The sequence below is a fragment of the Hemicordylus capensis genome, chromosome 5, assembly GCF_027244095.1.
Source record: "Hemicordylus capensis ecotype Gifberg chromosome 5, rHemCap1.1.pri, whole genome shotgun sequence".
NCBI classification, from domain to species: domain Eukaryota; kingdom Metazoa; phylum Chordata; class Lepidosauria; order Squamata; family Cordylidae; genus Hemicordylus; species Hemicordylus capensis.
The window spans coordinates 199301307-199323519 of NC_069661.1; the positions used below are offsets into that span (position 1 = coordinate 199301307).

A 22213-nucleotide genomic window follows, 5' to 3' on the forward strand; every position below is an offset into this window, starting at 1 on the left:
ATAAACGCACAGACACATACACACAACATTGCCATTATTTTTAACCACAAAGAGCTTATGCATGTTTTAGAGTACACCTTTACAGATGACTGACCTTGAAGTACGTTCTACATTTAATTTTAATTGATAAAGGCTTTATATATGTGCCTGCCCTGTATTATTTTCTCATTTCTATTGCTTCCTCCCACGCTTTGTCCCTTTTAGTTAACCACGACAGAAGCCTGAAATCCTAGATGCATGGGATACACTAATGGTAATCATACAATAATAATATAATATATTTGTATTCTTATTTTTTTTAGAGAGAGAGAGAGAGAGAGAGAGAGAGAGAGAGAGAGAGAGAGAGAGAGAGAGAATAAAGTGTGCTGTTGAGTCAATTTCAACTCCTGGTGCCCACAGAGCCCTGTGGTTTTCTTTGGTAGAATACAAGAAGGGTTTACCATTGCCTCCTGCTGCACATTTCAGCATCTTCCTATATTGCTGCTGCCTGATATAGTACCAGTGGAAATTCAAACTGGCAACCTTGTGCTTGTTAGTCAAGCATTTCTCTGCTGCGCCACTTATACCATACTAATATATAATGAAAGGGGATAGAGGATGTCATGTCCTCTTTCAATACTTCAAGTTTTAAAAAACTACCAGCCAGTTTCTAATCTCTCCTTTTGGCGCAAGGTAATAGAGTGTGTGGTGGCAGTTCAGCTGTAGAGGGTCTTGGATAGCACACGCTATCTGGGCCCATATCAGCCTGATTTCTCACCTCGTTATGGAATTGAAACTGCCTTGGTCACCCTGGTGTCTGATCTATGCCAGGAACTAGGATCTGTATTTTCCAGTACTATTGACTATAGTATTCTTCTGGGCTGCCTTTCTGAATTTGGGCTGACTGGGTCAGTCAGCCTTGGACTGGCTGAGTCTTACTTGGGGAGTTGAGTCTAGAAAGTGTTATTGGGGGAACTTTGCTAGGTCTCATGGCCACTGGCCTGAGCTTCTGCGTACAATTCAAGGTGCTGTTTATTATCTTTAAATTCTTAAATGGCTTGGACCCTGGTTGCCTTTGGGACTGCCTGCTCCCAGCTGCACAGCCATCTGACCAGGTTAGCTGGGCCAGCTCTGCTCTATGTGACACCTGCTGAAGCTCATTTTTGAATATGTGGGACAGAGCCTTTTTAGTTATTGTCCCCAGGCTATAGAGTTTGCTTTTGGATGAGATCCACATGGCTCCCTCACTTCCAATCTTTGGGAGGAGATTGAAGAATGCCCGTTTTATCCTGGCTTTTGGCCAGGGAATAGCTCCCGATTCCCCTTCTAGTAGTGGTAGATGTGTCTGTTTTATTTTAAGGGTTTTAAAAAAATATTTTATGACTTTTTCTTTTTAACTTGATGTTCACCACTGTGGAGTCTTAGAAAGAAGCATGGTATAGAAATTTAATTTATAAATAAATACAATAGAATATCAATGATACACATTGGTGATACACATACCAGGTGGTATATAAAATACAATAAATAAATAAAACTGTATATCAAGTAATACATGATTAATTTTTACAGACAATAAAAGGTAGCTGAGTTCTCATAAACGTATTCCATTTCTGTCTCCCTTATTAGATTTTCACATAATCAGTTTGGCTACTAGTTTACTTTAATAAATCAGATTAGAAAGCATAGAACCTTAGGGCACCCCTAATATTTGTGCATAATGTACCCTAGGAGCTGTAATCATACAAGCCGTAACTTTCTGATACATTAATGTTAATGGTGGACACAGCATCAATAACATATGTCTCCTTTGCGTTTTCCATGTTATGGTGAAAGGAATGGAGGAAGAAGAAGAAGAAGATATAAGAATTGAAAAGGAAATAGAAATAGAATTAAGCAAAATCAGCATTACTTCCTCTGAAACAGATGATACTGACATTGAATTATCAGCAGAAATTTCAAGTGACAGTGAACCAGTAAGTATTTCACAAGACTAAGAAGTGATAGAATAACCTTTTTGTGTGCTGACAAGCTTAGCATACATACAGTGCTCTGTGGAGGAATATCTTTACCAGGCTGGTTAAGATGTAAGTGGACATTCATGGGGCATAATATATACAGTGGAAAGCCCACAGAGGGGACTTGATGGATAACCTGTTTCCTAGTACCATAGGCCCTAAGAAAACTTCTTTATGTGCTTTGTTCAATGTGCTTTATTCATATAAGATCAGCTCCATGAAAACATAACTCCCTCCTTTGTTCCCAGCATTTGATACTTGGAGGAATACTGCCTTTGAACACAATGTATCTGTTTCGCTTTCCTGGCCAATGGCTGTTGACAGATGTATCCCCCATGAATTAACCTAATCCTTTTAACAACTTATTTAAGGCCTAGTACGTGTTGCATTTGATGAGGAAATTATGCTGAAAACAATCACCACATGTAAGTGGAAGCTTGTAACATAATAGGTTACAATGAATACCAGAAAGATAGAGCTTATTAAGGTATCATATGGTAAAGAGATTTTTTTTACCCCCTGTTCAATTTTTTAAAATAGAAGTTACAAAAAATGCCTATGCCTGCCTCCATAGTGAATATTCATCCCTGTGTGGTGGTGATAGGGAGGATTGGCATGGTTTTCTGGCAGAGCTTCTGTGTTAAGGCTGTATGGCAAGCAGAAATTCTGCAGATAATGCTTCTTCCACCAAGACAGCAACATAGTAAGAAAACCTTCATGCTGAATTTGTGCTTGTCATAAAAGCATAGCAGCCTCTTCAGAAAATAGCTGGCTGCTTCTGTTCTCCCAGGCGCATGCCATTTTTAATTTATTTTTTTTTGGAGGTGGGAAAGGCAGTTGCTCTTTGCTTCATTCACTAACTGACGGGGTTGGGGGAATGACTTTGACCCAGTTCAGCAAGGGAGAACTGTCTCTATAAGCAACCATTTCAACCTGGCTTCATGGGAGCATAGAAAACTGCCTTATACTGAGTCAGACCATTGGTCCATTTGGCTCAGTATTGTCTACACTGACTGGCAGCAACGCTCCAAGGTTTCTCTACCTGGAGATGCCATGCTACCACTCATCTATGGCCCCATTCCCGAAAGCAGGCGTATGCAACATGTGGCTCTCCAGATGTTGCTGAACTACAACTCCCATCATCCTCAAAGGTAATAAATTGTGGCTGAGAGAGGTGGAAGTTTGCATCCCAATGCAAATCAGGGCAGGACCATTAATATCCCTACCAGAAGACCAATTTCCCCCTCTCTTTATCTGAGAGTGAAATGGCAAGGCAAGACTCCTTCCATTAGCCTGGGGAACTAACAGCAATTTAGCTCCTCTACCCCTGGTATGCTCCCATCCCACTATGACTTTATCCTTCAGTGAACATTCCACATGGTCATTATATAATTTCATGATGTAACAGTATGCAGAATAGTACCTGGATTTTGTTTTTCCTCTTCTTTCCCAGCCCCCTTTTCTTTCATATCCTACTTACTATGGCATGAAATTCATTTAAACAGTCAACTGTCTTGAGAACACTGATAAGCAGTATTAAGTGTAGTATAATAATAATAATAATAATAATAATAATTATTATTATTATTATTATTATTATTATTATTAACTGGAATAATAGCAGATGAAGTGATGCAACACTTATTAACTAACAAACAGCTTCCAGTTGAACAGAAAGGAAATTTCCCGAACACCAGAGGCACAAAAGACCAGGTGCTGATTGAAAAAATGATTTTAGAAAATTGCAAGAGAAGAAAAACCAATTTAAGTGTTGCATGGATTGACTACAAGAAAGCCTTCGATTCATTGCCTCACACATGGATACTAAAATGTTTAGAAACAACTGGTGTCAGCAAAAACATCCAGATATTTATTTTTTAAAAAAGCAATGAGCATGTGGAGTACTCAGTTAACAATCAATGACACTTGGACTGGTTAGCATTAGAAGAGGCATTTTCCAAGGGAACTCACTATCCCCTCTGTTGTTTGTAATCGCCATGACCCCACTTTCACAAATACTAAACAAAACAGGCCTCGGATACCAAACATCTAAAACATCAAGTAAAATCAACCATCTGCTGTACATGGATGATGTGAAGTTGTATGGAAAGTCCCAGTCAGAAATCGAATCACTGCTAAACACTGTCCGTATATTCAGTAGCGATATAGCAGTGGAGTTTGGACTAGACAAGTGTGCTGCATTAATAATGAACAGAGGGAAAATAAGAAAAACAGAAGGAATAGAACTGCCCAATGTAAAATAATAATAATAATAATAATAATAATAATAATAATATGTTGTTGTTGTTGTTGTTTACACAGTCAGACAGGTGTTTATCCAGTCATCGAGTCCTTCCCAAGGACCTGGGATGGCTGAATTTTATTATCAATATTGTTGCTGTTATTATTATAGATATCATCACAGAATATAGGCTGTATTTTGTGATTTTTTTCTATTTCTTTTTCTTCTATTCTGCTATCCCCTGGTATTGCTATGTTGATTATTTTCACTTGTTTTTCTTTCTTCTCGACTACAGTTATATCTGATGTATTGTGTGGCAGATGTTTGTCTGTTTGTAGTCAGAAGTCCCATAATATTTTTGGATCTTCATTTTCTACAACTTTTTCCATTTTATGGTCCCACCAATCTTTGGCTACAGCTAGCTTGTATTTTTTACAGATGTTCCAGTGTATCATCCCTGCTACCTTGTCATACCTTTGTTTGTAGTCAGTCTGTGCGATCTTTTTACAACAGCTGATTAGGTGGTCCACGGTTTCATCTGCTTCTTTACAAAGGCGGCACTTACTGTTTGTTGTTTACTTTTCTACTTTTGCTCTTATTGCATTTGTTCTTAGTGCCTGTTCTTGTGCAGCCAGTATTAAACCCTCTGTTTCTTTCTTCAAGTTGCCATTCTTAAGCCATTGCCAGGTCTTGGTGATTTCTGATTTTTCCAGTTATATTGTGCAAATATTGACCATGCAGTGGCTTCTTTTTCCATTTTTCTGCTTGGTTCTTGACTTGTTCTTTCTTGTAGGCCTACTTTGTTTCATTGGTGTTGAATAGTTTCTCGTTATTGACCATTTGAAGTGCATCTTTTTCACTGTCGATATATTCTTCAAGGCTTCTTTTCTCCTCCTCTCCTGTTTGATGGACTTGTAGCATTCCTCTTCCACCTGAGCTGCGAGGGAGGTTTAGCCTATCTACATCACAGCGGGGGTGCAGAGCATGATTGATGGTCATGATTTTCCTGGTCTTACGATCTAGCATCTCTAGCTCTGCCTGGGTCCAGTCTATTATTCCTGCAGTGGATCTGATAATAGGTCTAGCCCAGGTGTTTATGGCTTGTATGGTGTTCCCGCCATTGAGTTTGGACTTGAGGATTTTTCTAACTCTCCTCATGTATTCACTTCCAATTTTTCTTTTCACTTCAGTGTGTGCGATGTTATCAGCCTGGAGAAATCCCAAGTATTTGTATTGCTCTTTCTCTTCCAGGTTCTTGATGTTGCTTCCATTAGGCAGTTCTATTCCTTCTGTTTTTGTTATTTTCCCTCTGTTCGTTATTAATGCAGCACACTTGTCTAGTCCAAACTCCATTGTTATATCGCTACTGAATATACGGACAGTGTTTTTGTTGTTATTATAGAGTACCCCATTCATTTCAATATATCAAACTTTGCATAATCATGTTATATATATGCAATGGGAAAATGTGACTTTCACCTTGGACTATCACATAAGATCATCTTGAAAAAGTCTTATTTCTGGGAACTATTTCTTCAAGCTTTTAGGTTGCAGCACTTATAGCTTGCATCTGTTTGCTGATGACAAACTAAGTTGAACATGATTAAAGGTGAACACTGGGGAAAAAACATAGTTTAATTTAAAATGTACATCTAGATTTCAGATGAATTGCCCGAATCAGTTCTCCATTATTTAAATTTTGTGAGAAGCAGAAGTCAAAATGCGGAAAGGCTCATATTACAAGATTTGGAAAATGATGAAATATCAAGTAAGTAGTGACTTTTTCATTCCCCACACTTTCTCAAAGGAGCTCAAGCTCAACTTTTATGTTCACAATAACCCTATGAGGTAGGTTAGGCTAAAAGAGAATGACTTGCCTAAGTTCACTCAGTGAAGACAATGGCCGAGTAGGGATTTGAACCTAGATCTCCCCAGTCCTAATCCAATACTCTAACCACCATATTTCAGTACACTGGCTTCCAGTTATGTAGTAAGTGTATTACTGAGAACATATCAATGATATTTATCTATCAACCCATTTCCTGGGCTTTCTTTGCAGTAAACTATAATAGCATGCATACCCAATTGCAAGAACCTATATTTATGTGACAGCTAAATTGCCTTGTTTTATTGCAACTCCTCTTTATTAAAAGTGTTTAAAACTGTTTCTAACGCAGTGTGTTTTATGGGCAGAAGATAAATCATAGTCTGCAGGTATCACTGGCCAATTGCTGGTGAACTACCTGGTGCCTCTTCTTGGGATTCTTCCAGTGAATACTGGACTAGATGGGTTTTGATATGGTCCAGCAAGGAATTTGTAGTGTACTCAGGATCATTTAACACAGATTATTTATGTGGTGGTTTTGGCATGCTTGATATACTTACTGCCATTTTAAGGTGGCCAAACATTTTGGGAGCTAACAATGTTTGCAAATTATCTGGGTTTATGGACATTATATATTTCTTTGTCTGACACCACTACAATGAAAAGCTGCTGTTCTCTTCCCTCTAACTTGCCTACTTAATAGCTACTCAGTCAGCCTTGTGTACCCGTAAACCACTTTTTCCCTTGCAGGGAACTGGTCAAATTAGCCGAGAGAAGTGTAAGTTAGAAATGTTGTTCTTACTGACTAATAATGTTTCAATACTGGCAGGCCAGTCCTAAACATTTCTAACCAGAAGGTAGTCCCATTCAACTGAGTTGAACTTGCTTCTTAATGATTTAATATTTAGCCTTCATTTAGTTTAGATTTTAGCCTTAGGGTGTTTAAATGTAATCAACCTTTGTTAACTTGGAGAATTTAAGTCTTGCTATGGTCTTAAGGGTCTTTCAAGATCTTGACTGCCCTGTATCACAAGGACTGAGTGGTAATCTGTGGACCAATTCCCAGGGTTTCTCCTGTTAAAGGTTGGGACCCTATTTTCCCAGGAGATTGATTGATTGATTGATCATTGTTAAATTGATATACCGCCTTTCATTAAAAACAATCACAAGGCAGTTTACATAGAAAAAATTAAAAACAGAACTATAAAAATTACACAATTAAAATATTGTGCTAAAATATAAAAACAGATCTAATTTAAAAAATTTAAAATATATACATACAAATTTAGTTTCAGTTCAAGCTTCCTTTGCAGAGTTTGTTATTGAGGCTGTTCACACGAGCAGCCCTACCCAGGCTTGGGCAGCCCTACCTGGATCAAGACCGATCCCGGCCCTGCCTCCCTGGGTAGCCCGGGAATTTCTCCCAGGCTTTTACCTGGGTAAAAGGGCACGAGTGCACCCATTTACCCAGGTCCGGGCTTGTGTGTGTGCTTGTGCTGCAGGCAGCCTGAGCAGACACAGAGCCAGGTGCCTGGAGTGCCCAGCTTGAGGGGAAATCCCTCAGTGCACCGTGCTCCTCTTGCAGTGCATTTAGGGATATCTGGAGGCTGGGTTTCATTTTCCCAGGCTTCAGAGACCTGTGCTGCTCAGAGCAGCACAAATCGTGTGTGCTTGTGAGCTGTGCACCACACAGAAGAGGAATAATCGTCTGGGGGAAGGTAGGTTCGACTCTGCCTTCCCTCTTCCCCGTCCCAGTAATGGTCAGTAATGACCTTAGTATGGGATAATTTCTGTTCCTGCTTCTTTGTCACCGACATGTGTTTGAAGGACAATAAGGACTGGCCTCTTCCTCCTGCCGTCCTGGATGCAGCTGGGTTTTATAGGATGCCAGAGAGTTGTGTGAGAACTATGGCCAATCTGGATGGTGTAATTTATTTATTTATTTTTATTCAATGTATTTATACACAGAACAAAACTCATGTCTCTGGGCAGTTTACAATAAAATATCACAAATTAAAAGAATTTAATTTAATTTAATTTAATTTAATTTAATTTAAACAATTTAAAATGTAAAAACAATGTTAGATTTTATCAGTGTGATTAAAAGTCCAATTAAAAGCCTATATTTTATTCATCATTGACAGCTGTTTGCTACTGTTTTGCTGATTATTATTTTTTTAGCAGAGAAATGTCTGAAGGTGCAAGGTCAAGAGAGGTTGGTAGAAACTAATATAGAGAGGTTGGTGGAAATGTCCTCACACTATGCCTAAGAAACATGCTTCCTTTGTAAATTTAAAACATATCAGTGGCCCACAAAAAGTAGACCAAATGACTTGAAGTCAAGCTTTGTCTGGAATGTTTGAATTCTGTGTAAATGTTTGTCTATTACATATTGATAGGATTCAGAAAGCCAACCAATTTGGAAGGATCAACTGTCTCGTGAATATTCACCAGTTGGGTATATCACTGAAACCAGGGCTTTGAAGTTTGTTGGAGCAGTAATTTCCTCAGCCTTAAATGTTGTGGTTTCTTCATTTACAGATGATTTCTACAAGGTAGTTCCTAACAATGCTTCAGAGTGTTTGGCTAAATTGGCTTCCAAATATAATGAAGATCCAGAAGAATTAAGAAAAAGGGTATTCCTTATTCTTTCATTCTCTCTAGTCCTCTTCAGACACTATGAGCGCTGCAGGTGTTCACAGAGGCGTATCTAGGGAAAATAGCGCCTAGGGCAAGCACTGAAATTGCGCCCCCTGTCCAAACATCTGACACCCATCTTTTAGATATCTTTACTATAATATCAGCTGAAAAATATAAGTCAAGCTTGTTAATCTTTTAAAATTTCAAAAACTATTTAGCAGTGGACGTAGCCAGACCGAAAAATGCTGGGAAACTACACATTTCTGTACGCTGGGGCTCATGAAATACCCAAATACTATTTGGAGGTGTACCTGGAAAACTAAACAGAAGTGCCTGTCTAATTCTCTACTATGCATTGTAGCATCACTATTACATAAGTTTTAAAAATAAATGGAGAATTTGGCTTTTCCCAGATACTCTGAAAATTATTAAAGGATATGCAGAGCAAACTGTGTCACTGCTTGGAATATATTCTAGTATTTCAGAAAGACAGTTAAAATGAGAGAAAGAGAGCAAGAAACTCCCAGTGGCCTTAATACTAAAGATTTCACACTGAGTCAAAGACAAACTCACCATTAATAGCCATATTATTAAGACACCACATTTAACTCATTTATCATAAGAAGCAAAGTAAGAGCAAATGAATACAATCCTAGCTCATAAGCTTCAGCTCAGTATTCACAAGCCCTGATTCTCTGTACATAGTGCCAAACTGAATATGTGTACAGTGACTTATATTAAATTATTATTTTTTTACCTGTAGCCCCTTTGGTGCGCTTCCTATAGGCCGTGGGGGGGGGCATCTGCAAAGGTTACCCCTCCCACTGCTGGCCTCTAGGGCCTCACAGAGACCATTTGAGCATGTGCTGTGGCCATTTTTTAAAATAACTGGGGTTGTTTTTTTAAAAAGGCTGCTGAAAACAAAATGGCCTCTGCAAGGCCTGGCATGGCCTAGGGCCTCACAGAGGCCATTTGAGCATGTGCAGTGGCCATTTTGTTTTGGGGGGCATTTTTTTTTAAAAAAAATTAATTTTAAGAATTTGCACCCCCCTTCAAGTGGCACCCAGGGCACATGCCCTGCCTGCCCAACTCTAGATACGCCCCTGGGTGCTCACACTTACTAGGGCAAAGCGGGGGCAAAGTCCTGTCACCTTGCTGTCAATCACCCCCTCACACCCAAAACACACTTATAGCCCTGTTTGATTGAAGGGAGAGGTGCCATTATATGTTCAGTGGTGATTCCCTGAGCAGCAACCTCACACCGCTGTGTTTGTTGGGTGTGAGAAGGTGATTACCAGTGAGGTGGCAGGACTTCCTCCTCACTTTAGCACTTGCAGTGTTCATAACATCTAAAAAGGGTTTCTGTCTCTCTCTTTCATATATATATTTTAAAAGACCCATAGATTTCATAGATGCTTGCGAAACTTTGATCCTTCATGACTTCTCACAAAACTTATATGTTGGGAGAAATTCCAAAAGTTTCAGTGGAAGCAACTTAGTCAGGCCAATAAACAAAGCATGAAAAAAAAGATCCATTCACTCAGGTTGAATCTGACCAACAAAAGTTTGTTGCTTACAGTGGTGTAGAAAATATGTGTACAAATTGCTATAGTATTGAGGAGGTGTTTTGTACTCCCTTAATTCCTAAATGATGAAGTCAACATTCATGTTCACATCTTCACTGGGAAATTTAAATATTTTATCGGTATGAAGTTCAGACCAATTCCTATTTACTTGGAACTAAATCCCACTGAGTTCAATGGGGTTTACTCCCTGATAAGTGTGATAGGATAGCCTTACACTGCCATGGTATTCTTGGCAACCACTTTACTCTCAGGCAGTGATCTGCAAGCTAGAAGTTTATTGTGGCTTATATCCTAACCCTTAGATGGATAGTTAGGCTCTATAATGTATTCAGTACTACCAAACAGTTGTAGTTAAATGTGCAGCACAGCCCTTGAGGTGCATGAGGTCATCAGCTGGCAGGCAGGAAGGGGAACTAATGGTCTTTAAGAGGCAAACTGACTCTTTGCCTTCCCAAAGCACACATGAGATGTCATATGCCATATTACTATGGCAGTATGTAACTATATTTCACATTCCAGAAAATGTTATATTTCCATAATACATATGAACTTATTGAGCCTCCAAGTAGCTATTGGCTAGGATGGTGCATTCTCTGATGCTGGGGTCAAGGACATCTCTATGGGTTATCCCCCTCATGTGCTCCAAGGCAGGGAAGTTTTGATTAGCTAAAGAAAAATACATGCCTACTCGTGTCTGAGGGGAATAGCCCTGCCCCAGTTCTTTCCCAGTCCTGCATAGCTCCAGGCAGCTTCAAAACTTTTCTTCTCTAATTCCTTTTATTGCTAATTTTCCTTGCTGTTTTACTCAGACTCTTTTTGATTCGTTCTATTCTGTTTCCTTTCTTCTCCTTCTAATTTTTTTTAAAAACACACACACACACACACACACCCCTCCTTTGTGTTCAGGTTTTCTTCTCCTGTCTTTTCCTACTGTACCCTCCCTTCCTCCTGCTATGGAACGCGCGGAAGGCTACAGAATGATCCTGGTTCCAAAGGGAAAAGCGGCTTCCCTAAGGCAACCAGGGTGCCCTGATCACCACCTCTGCATGCGTTGGGACTGGCCATTTCAAAGCTACCTATACCAAATGCCAATGAGGCCGCTGTTAGTTTCCCACCCTCGGGCTTCAGAACTCGCAGCAAAGTGGCCCAGCATGCCTCTGAGAGCGGTGAGAACGAGGATCAAGGAGAGCCTTCAGGAGCACAATCACTCTTTCTGACAAGGCTGAGGTGAACAGCAGCTTTTCCCGTTACATCCTTTCCCCTCCGCAGCAGAGATAAGGGCCTTGGGAACATCGCAGGTTTCTGAGGCAGCAGTAGGGAGCTCTGTTATGATGCAAGAAAGTAAAAATGGCGCCAACAAAGGAGAGGCCTTCCAACGTCCAGGGAAGGCATGAACAATGGTGGCAGCAATAACGGGGTGACCAGGACCAAACCCAGAACCTGAATAAATCTGAGTAGCTAGTGAGACCTCTCCTTGTGGAGAGTAACCCTGCCCCTCACGGGTCCCTTAGAAACAGCTCCCAGTCTCCCTAAGGCAGTATCCCCTGAATGGCAGGCCTGGTTCAAAAATGTGATAGTGGACACTATCCACCAGATCATGCCCCAAAAGAAAAGTAAAAAGTCAAAGAGACATAGAAAGTTTTTCTTTTCATCTGGGGACACAACTTCTTCAGAGTCAGATAGCCCTTCGCCCAAAAAGGCAAAGAAAAAGCAAACACATGCCACAGGCTCGCATTCTAACAAGATTAACTGTTCTTTCTCCTATAAGTACAAAAATATTGAGCAGCATTCTTCTGACCTATCAGGCCCAGACTCTGGGGACCCTGACCTAGTGAACCCTATGCCCTCATAGGAGAGGAGAGCTAGTCTTGTGGTAGCAAGCATGACTTGTCTCCTTAGCTAAGCAGGGTCCACCCTGGTGGCATTTGAATGGGAGACTTGATGTGTGAGCACTGTAAGATATTCCCCTTAGGGGACAGAGCTGCTCTGAGAAGAGCAGAAGGTTCCAAGTTCCCTCCCTGGCATCTCCAAGATAGGGCTGAGAGAGATTCCTGCCTGCAACCTTGGAGAAACTGCTACCAGTCTGTGTAGACAATACTGAGCTAGATGGACCTATGGTCTGACTCAGTATATGGCATTTTCCTATGTTCCAGTCCTTGATAAGTGTAAACATAAGGTCACAGTGACACCAGTGATTGATATAGAGGCTGACCCTGCCAGATGGGGCAGAAGAAGGAAACCAGGACCCTGACATGGTCCCAGACAAGGAAGATGGTGAATGGTCTGGTGGGGAGGAGCCAGACCCTGGAAATGTCTCCCAGCGTCAATTTGTACCAGAAGACTTTAACCTACTTATGACAAGGGTTATAACCATTATTGGGTTACAAACAAAGATAACGCCAGAGTCAGCATGGCTAAGGGGGACCTCGTCTTTCCTAAGGCAAGACCAAGAGACATGCTATTACCTATGCCAGATCTTTTTAAAGAGGTAGTAAAGCAGGAATGGCTTCTCCCAGTGGCAAATAGGAAGCTGATGGCTGTAGCAAACCACTATTACACTTTTCAGCAGGACCATCAGATTTGCTAAATATGCGATCCACAGATGCACCAACTGTACAATTAATTACGTGGTCACTGGTACCTAGGGAAAGTGAGACTACCCTCAAAGACCTCTCAGACAAAAAAGCCAAATTTGCACTCAGTGCATGATAATTCCTCATTAGCTACTCGCTCCTCAACCGCAGTCTCCATGGTAGCAAGGGCATCACTGTTGTGGGTAGATGACTTGCTAAATGATCCTCCTTCCAACCGGTTAAAATGAGGCAGCAGTTGGTCAAAATTCAGGAAGTGCAGGCTTTTGTGATGGATGCCACACTAGATTCCATTAGGTTCTCTTCCAGGGCTTCTGCCGCATCAGTAGTGGGAAGAAACAGCCCGTTCCATGCTGTTTATTCTATCTTGTTCACTGTCCCCAAAATGACGGATCAAAAATGGCAGTTCTGGACTTAAAGTATCTGAACAGCTGGGTCAAGCACAAAATATTCTGTATGGAATAATTAAGATCTGTGGCGGAAGTGCTTCACCACTTGGATTACCTCTCATCAGTAGACCTGAAGGAGGTATACTTACATGTAACAATACACTACAGCAGCTGTCATCTTCTCAGGTTCAAGTACGCCAGAAGACACTAGCAGTATGCTGCTCTTCCATTTGGTCTATCATTGGCCCCTTGGGTCTTTAGAAAGTGTTGGCTCTACTGATGTATTCAGGGAGTCGTGATATTTTCATTTCTGGACGATCTTTTGATCCAGTCTCTTTCAAAAACAACTGCAGAAAGCGAACTTCAGACAACTCTTATGAAGTTACAAGAACACAGGTTTCTTGTCAACCAGTCAAAAAGCCAGATGGTTCCATCCCACTGGCTTCAGCACTTGGGGGTGGTGATCGATACGAACCAGGACCATCTTTTTCTTCCTCAAGACAGATTCCAAACACTTACCACAGAGATAAGGGCGGCACTCTAGACTCCAACAGCACTACTACTCACACTGGCAAGGATTTTGGGTCTGATGGTTGTGACCCTGGAAGCTGTCTCATGGGCAAGGTTCCATTTAAGAAACCTGCAATGGTTTCTGCTACCACATCAGGCAGCCATCACAAGAAAAAACCGCCGACTACTGCACCTACCTCCCCATATCTGTCGATATCCATCCATACATACATATCTGTCGATATCTATGATGGTGGTTGCTTCCTCAAAACCTGTTACAGGGCAAACAGTTTTTGGACCCAAGCAAGGTGATAGTAACTACAGATGCCAGCAACAGTGGCTGGGCGCACACACTGCCAGCACCTGTCAGCGTAAGGAACATGGTCACTCCAGGTAAAGAACCGCAACATAAATTGGCTGGAGCTGAGGGCCATTCTCTTCACTCTGAGAGCTTTTCACCAAACTCTATAAGGACATCACTTCTAATTTGAACAAAACACTACTGCAAAGGCCCACATAAACAGGCAGGGGAGAACAAGATCAAAGTCCCTGCATACGGAGGTGGTATTGTTGCTGAGCTGGGCAGAACTACACCTAGCATTCATATCAGCCCTCACATAAAGGGAAATCTCAACCAGCTGGCTGATTGGCTGAGTCAGAAGGATCTGATGCTGGGCGAATGGTTGCTAAACCAAAACGTCTTCCAGAAGATAGTACAAAGGTGGGGAATGCCAATTATGGACCTGTTTGTGACCCCTCAGAACACTCAGTTGCCATGGTTCATGTCCAGATTCCCCTGCAGGGAGGCACATCAATGCACTATCGGCACAGTGGCCGGAGGGCCTTCTCTATGCATTTTTACTGACACCTCTGATGGCAAGAATTCCGAGAATGGTTCGTCTGCTAAGGGCAAGAGTAATTCTAGTGGCTCCCTTCTGGCCCAGGAGGCCATGGTTTGCGGAGTTATTACATCTAGCAACCACAGAGCCATAGTTCCTTCCAGTAACACCAGACCTTCTGGGCCCAGTGCAACATCCCAACCCAGACTGGTTGCGGCTTGCCTCATGGAAACTGGGAGGTGAATATTGAAACAACAAGGATATTCGGATAAGGTATTAGATACTATGTTGGCGTCAAGATGGGCATCAACAAACAAGATCTACCAGTGTATGTGGAGAGCATTTTTAAGATGGGGAGGGGGCACATCAGTCGGTGCCTCGGGGTGCAGTGTCCATACAAAATCTCCTACAGTTTCTCCAGGAGGGACTGGAAATGGGCCTCAGACCAAATACGCTAAAAAGACAAGGAGCCTCTCTAGTAGGTCTTATCTCTGGCTTATATACACTCACACCACCATCTTAAAAGGTTTTTACGAGGGGTAACATTGATATCTCCACCTACAATGCACCACTTTCCTTCTTGGGGCTTACATGCGGTATTGAAGACTCTACAGTCATATCCCTTCAAGCCCTTACAGTATATTCCCATAAGAATCCTATCATTCAAGTTGGCATTCTTAATAGCAATTACTTTAGCGAGAAGGGTATCGGAACTTCAAGCATTGTCTATTCACACAGGGCATACTGCATATTCCAACAGGAGTTGGTGTGCCTTATTCCGGATCCATTTCATTCGCAGCAAAGTAGCATCTCCATTTCATCAGTCTCAGGATATATTTCTTCCCTCATTCTGTCCACACTCAAAACATCCAAGGGAAAAACAATGGCATAAGTTAGATGTTTGTTGCTGTCTCAAAAAGTATATAAAACTCTCCACACCATTCCGAGGTACAGATTCATTATTTGTATCATTTTACTTTGCTCTCTGAGAAGGGCAGTATCGTTTTTGGCTATCGCCAGGTGGATTCAAGCCTGCATTGCACTAGCCTATGAGACTCAGCAGATGCGTCAACCCACGCATATACTGGCACACTCCACAAGAGCGGCAGCTACATCGGTGGCCTTTTGACAAATGCCCCAATTCATGAGATCTGTAAGGCTGCCATGTGGAAAAATCCTTTGACGTTCACGAAGCATTATAAGATGGAAAATTATGCTTCAGCACAGGTGGCATTTGGCAGGAGAGTGTGCAACAGGTGCTTTCCCAGGAGTAGACAGGGGTATTCCCTCCCTAGGTGACGTACAAGCTGTGGTATGTCCTATAGAGATGTCCTTGACCCCAGCATCAGATAACAAACAGAGCACTGGTTCACTTACCATGAAGGCTCCTTCTTGATGCTGGAGCTAAGGACATCTTGGCCTACCCTGTTTGGTACCCCTCTCTACTCCTTGGAGACCATGTTTTCACCCGTCCATTTTTGCAATCAACAGTCTGAAGAAGATAATTTCATTACCTGCTTTTACAGACCAACTCCAACTATTGGACACTGTCTTTTCTCTCACTTCAACTTGAGTGGTTGTTATATGTACTTTTCATGTTCCATTTCATGATGTTGATACGTTGACCTTTCTATATGACATAACATTTTGTCGTTGTACCTTTTCATAACTTGGCCTGAAAGTACTGGAGCGGGTCTATCAGGCTCGAGTAGGCGTGTGTTTTTCTTTAGCTAATCAAAACTGTCCTGCCTTGGAGCACGTGAGGGGGATAACCCATAGAGATGTCCTTGATTCCAGCATCAAGAAGAAGCCTTCACAGTAAGTGAACCAATGTTCCATTCTCAGACCAAAGAAAGATATAGAGTTTAATATGGAATTTCTCTCTCACACACAGTTTTAATACTATTTTCTTTTCCTTACAAGTGAAACTGAGCAAAATTTTTACTACACCTTGCTAACTTTATTTATTACATTTTATCTAATGCTTCTTCTAAAGAGCTCTGGGTAATATCCAAAGCTTCTTTTTTGTAGTAAATAATTTGAGTTCATTTTCTACATTTTTGGTAATATAAGCCCTGGTTCTAGAGTTTAGTATCTCCTAGCCCAACCATATTATTTTTTTATTTATTTATGATTTGATTTGATTTGATTTATATACCACCCTTCCTAATGTGGCTCAGGGAGGTTTACACTAAAAAAATTTCTTCCAGGTATTATCTGAAATAGAAGATGAGGAATTAGAGATGAGTTCAACTCCTGTCAAGGCCTTTGAGCCCAACAATGGTGGTGCTATTTCTTCTTCCAATGGAGTTGCTGATAGATATTATTTGACAGGTAAACAAACTTGAAGCCCAGTTCTAACAATATTTACTCAGAGGTAAGTGCTGGAATTTGAACTTTTGCTGAGCTAATGAGGGGTCACATTTTGCAAATATAAGAAGATCCCTCCTGGATCAAACCAAAGGACCATTAGCCCAGCATCCTGTTTCCCACGGTTGGCAACTGGATGGTTCAAGGAAGCCCACAACTCGTGCATGAAGGCAACAGTCCTCCTTGCTTCCCAGCAAATGGCATTTAGTACCATTTTGAAAGGATTGGTATCTCAGCAGAAGAGCATTTGCTTTGCATGCAAAAGGTCTCAGCTTCAATCCCTGGCATTTTCAGGCATAGAGAGTACTGAGCTAGAGGGAACAATAGTTTGACTCGATAATGGCATGGAACCTGTGTACATGACATACTGTCTCTGAACCTGGAGATTCCATACAAATATCTTTCCTAATAACCATGTAGATTGTATGTCAGTTTCATTTGAAATGTGCTAATGGCTGGTGTGTGTGTGGAGAATGAACTGATGCTAATTACCTCCGTGTGTCATCCCACCCTCCACCCCCGCCGCAGGTGAAACAGAATTGTTCTTGAAAAGGGATGTTGTGTTGCCTTTAGGAATGTGCACCAAATGGGTTTTGTGTTTTGTTTCAAGCCTGAAACAAAACATAGACAGCCAAAACATTTTGTCAAAACAGCGATTGAACCGGTTGTTTTGACAGATCAAAACTCAAACTGTTTCAAGTGTTTCAGCCATAGGGAACAATGGGGAATCACGAAACATCCATTGCTCCCCATGGGTAGCTCCTAAAGACACCAAAGTGGGATAGGTGGTAGGTACTACCAACTACCCAACCCACAAAAGAAATGGACAAGCAGGCAATTTTATACACGTTTAACCTTTCCCCCAAACCCCCATAGGATCGTGAGCCAATCAGAAACCAGTGTCAGAAAACCAATCAGCAAGGGGAAAACAGTTCCTTTCCAAAATGGTGCTCAAAACGTTGAAACGTTTTGAATCGAAATGGGGTTGTTTTGTTTTGTAAAGGGTGTTTTGTTTCAAGTTCAAAACACTTGAAACAGCCCATTATGAGTCGAAACATTTTGACATTGAAATGCTTTTCATATCCCTAGTAGCCTTCTGCCAAGAAATGTGTGTGGGGAGTGGACTGGATTCATTCCATTAATATGAAATCAATAGTTTCATATTAGAGATGTACATATCAGGCGGTATTAAAATATGATAAATATGATAAATAAATAGTTGTCACTGGATAGGATCATCATGTCTCTTATGCTTAAGTAAAACTGTACAATCTCATTTTATCAAATAAGTTTGTTCAAATAAGTTTGTTCATATGCCTGGTGGCTGGGGGTAAGGCACCTGGGAGCAGCTGGGGGAAAAGGCAGGAGTATGGCTATCTTTCCCCACATGATCTCCAGGATCCTGGTGCCGTGCCACTCCATCACACACACAATTGCTGCTGCAGCTAGCAGCATGATCTCCAGATATCCCTCCGTGCACCACACGACGAGCATGGTGCATTGGGGAATTTCCCTCTGTGTCACACAACTGGGAACCCATGGAGAAGGGTGCGCTCGTGCCCTTCTGCCTGTGTAAAAGCCTGGTGGGGGGACCTTGGGCTACCCCATGGGGCAGCGCTGGAATCAGCCCCAATCCTGACACTTTATACAAGCAGCCCAACCCCAGTAGGGCTGCCTAAGCTAAGGTAGGGCTACTCATGTGTACAGCCTTACTGTGTGTTCAGCTTTGTTTCCCAGATGACAAAGAATATCTGATTTGATCTGGATCGTGATCCGTTGCATTCATAAAGAATGGGGGTTCTGCGCCTGCTCAGGGACCTCGCGGACCGACTGACTAGCTCCTCGCGACGCCTCCAACCGCCCTGCACGTGATCGTGTCCATACTTTAATAGGCGGTTGGGGCGTGTCTTCCTCAGTTTCTTTTAGACCGCCATTGCGTCTAAACCTCAGATCGATTGCTCCTCGGTATATTAATAGTTTTTCACGGTACAACGACTGGAACGGATTCGGAACTACGTTTGGCTTTGACCTTTGGACTGTTTTGGACTACGTTTTTTGGATATCCCTTAAGAATTTTGTAAATTGGAACATTATTATTGGCCGTGAGACGCTGAGTGCTATGGCGTCGAAAGCGGCGGTTAAAACAACTTTCAAGCGCTGCACTAACTGCAGAGCAAAATTACCATCAACGGATACACATGATGCCTGCCTGCTTTGTCTTGGTGAGCAACATAACCCGATGAACTGCAAGATTTGTTGCTCTTTCTCTAAACAAACTTTGAAAAATCGGGCATTGCGTTTGCGGGCGGCACTGTACGAGGACGCACTTAGACCCCCGACACCGAGGCCGGGCTCGGGGCCCTCGACATCGATGTCGGTAACGAGCGTTACGATACCGTCGACTTCGATTCCTCCTGTTGTGGACTCTGCCTCATCGCAGTCTAAAGCCACTATGGAAGAGGAGTTTAAAAGGCCCGGGAGTGTGGAGAAGAAGAGGCGCAAACACAAAAAGGCGCGATATTCCTCCACAGACGAAGAGGGCGCTTCCTCGCCACCGAGGAAGAGATCCAAAAAGACACGAGTCCGTAGTAGGACTCCTTCGCCGACGGGTTTACAGACCGAGGCGGAAGATTGGGATACTACTTTAAAGGTGACTCCGTCTCCATGGGTGCAACAAAGTTCCCCGTCATCGGAAGGTTCGCCATCGACATCGAGGTCGGCGTCGAGATCGACGTCGAGGCACGAGCACGCGTCGGCATCGAAAGCTCGACATCGAAGAGAATCTAGAGATCGGGCATTACCGGCGTCGACTTCGCCATCGACATCGATAGACCCGCTGCTGTCGGCGTCGACGGGGTTCGACTCGATACCGAAGGTGTCGGAGTTCCAAGCCTCGTCTACACAGATTGCGGGAGTTCAGGTTCCAGAACAATGTACTGCTTCAACACCGAGTGTTTTCCAGACTGGAGACCGACACCGGCTGGTGGCGGACTTAACTCCTGCAAGAACCCCAATTCACTCTCCGGCGTCCCCCAGGGTGACTTATCATTCGGAGGACTATATGGACTTTGGTGAGGGAGTCATGCAGGAACAAACTGTTGTGCAGAAAACTCGGACTCCATTGTTGGCCTTATTGGATTCTAGTGAAGGCACGCCTTCCGGGTCGACCTTTCACGGGTTTACCTACGACCAGCTGAGTGGGACAGCAGTGCCTAAGACTCCGTCTGCGTCTCCAGGGCGACCCTCCGTGCATACTCCAGAGACTACTCGACTCATTTCAGCAGCCACGAGTCCCATTCAACAGCTCATGACTCCTTTGGTGGAACATCATAATCTGCCGAAGCCGATACCTATTCGGGCACGAACGGCACATGCATCAACGGCCACGTCTCTTCCTGTGGGCCGCATCACACATGCTTGTGGTTTCCGCCACAACCCCGAAGTGTTTTTTCCACCAGATTATGCGGAATACAAAATTTGGAAGGCGCAGCAGTCGCTTCGTGAAGATCCACTGCCACAGCGGCAGCGCCCATTGGAGGCCAGGTTGCTGCAAAATAACCCGTCCTTGCCACACCGCTCAGAATCCATACGTCCCCAGGTGTCGTTGCAAGGGGCACCTTCTAACCTTGTCCCTGCTATGCAGTGTGTTTCATCACATGAGACTGGAAGCAGTAGGAACAGCGACTCAGACACATCATATTTGTCAGACACTGAGGCAAGCACCATGCACGAGCCCAGAGAGCCTGACCCTCCAGAGGAGGTTGCGCCGGGTACCTCGATCTCTCCCTCAGAGGAACTGAAAGCGTACCATGCGCAACTACGTGAGATGGCGGAAGCTTTGGGCCTGGAAATTCAGCTACCAGTCTTAGATCTGAAAGATCCTGTGTATAATATGATGGCAAAAGCTAAGGTCACTCACCCTGTGTCGCTACCAATGATTCCGGCAATTACGAAGGCGGCACAGTCGGCATGGACTGTTTTGAGGACTTCAACGCCCACTTCGAGAAAGTTGGAGAGTTTGTATAGGGTGCAAGAAGTTGATAACACTTACCTGGTGAGGCACCCAGACCCGAACTCTTTAGTGGTGGAGTGTGCATCGTCAAAGGGTGCACAACGCCATACTACCCCTGCTGATAAAGAGGGGAGAAAGCTTGATGTCCTGGGACGTAGAGTTTATTCTACATCCAGTTTAGCAGTGAAAATCGCTAATTATGCTGCATGTATGACACGATATGCCCACCATCTGTGGGACACTTTTTTCCAGGACTCGTCCACGTTGTCGGCAGATGATTTACAAAAGGCTCTAGCACAGACCTATGAAAAGTCTACGGTGGTGACCAGGCAGTTGCTGAGCACGTATAAGCATTTAGCGGAGACGGAATCGCGGGCAATGGCAACAGCTATTACTTTGCGGCGTCACGCGTGGCTGAGGTCTACTAACTTACAGCCAGAAATGAAAGATAAAATTGAGTATTTGCCCTTTGATGGGAAAGGGCTATTTGCAGACTCTACGGATGACACCATGGAATCCTGGAAAAAGATGAAGGTCACGGCAAAAACGTTCATGACATCCACTTCTTCAGCTAGTCAGCAGTCTCGTAGTCGCCCCTACGGAAGACAGCAAAATAGGTATTCTAATAAACAGGATCGAAGAGACTACAGGAGACAAAACAAGCCTTATCAAAGGAATAGGCCCTATTATCAGAAACCTAAAGGCCAGAGGGCTGCTAAAGACCAATCAAAGCAGTCTCTTTGAAGTGAAGGTCCATCCACTGCAACACTGCACATCGACACCAACTACAATACCAAAGGCCTCCAACACCAGCCTCGCATTAGCCAGAGTACCCGAGGCTCCCGAGAACAGCCTCGCGTTAGCCAATGTATCCATCAAATTGGCACGCCACGCCAATGCGTGGCACAACATAACATCAGATCAGTGGGTGCTGAAAATTATAACTTATGGCTATGCAGTAGAGTTCAAGAATTTGCCACCTTTCCAGGGTGTGAAATACACCAGGTCAACACTGGCACTTCAGGACGAAGTGCAGGTACTGCTGGAGAAACGAGCAATAATGCGTGTGCCGTGGATGGACAGACTGAGGGGGTTTTACTCCAGATATTTTCAGATCCCCAAGAAGGATGGGGGAATAAGGGCAATAATGGATTTAAGAGAGCTGAACTGTTATATAGAGACGAGGAAGTTCAGAATGGTCACTTTACAGGG

General features: G+C 42.9%; 1 protein-coding gene across 13 annotated transcripts in view; it reads left to right on the top strand.

Moving 5' to 3' along the window:
* The window catches only part of LRRIQ1 (leucine rich repeats and IQ motif containing 1), a 235134-nt gene that overhangs the window by 58908 nt on the left and 154013 nt on the right, over positions 1-22213 (top strand). For 10 of the 13 annotated variants that reach the window (XR_008308467.1, XM_053255309.1, XM_053255312.1 and 7 more), the window contains exons 2-6: positions 205-253; positions 1816-1955; positions 5896-6007; positions 8606-8700; positions 16830-16953. Coding sequence is in view for 12 of the 13 variants with exons in the window: in XM_053255309.1 (XP_053111284.1) it covers positions 238-253; positions 1816-1955; positions 5896-6007; positions 8606-8700; positions 16830-16953 (487 nt within the window). In the remaining variant the exon portion in view is untranslated. Of the gene's footprint in view, positions 1-58; positions 101-204; positions 254-1815; positions 1956-5895; positions 6008-8605; positions 8701-16829; positions 16954-22213 lie in introns of those variants that run through there. The other 3 variants (XM_053255311.1, XM_053255314.1, XM_053255317.1) reach the window with 3 other exon arrangements.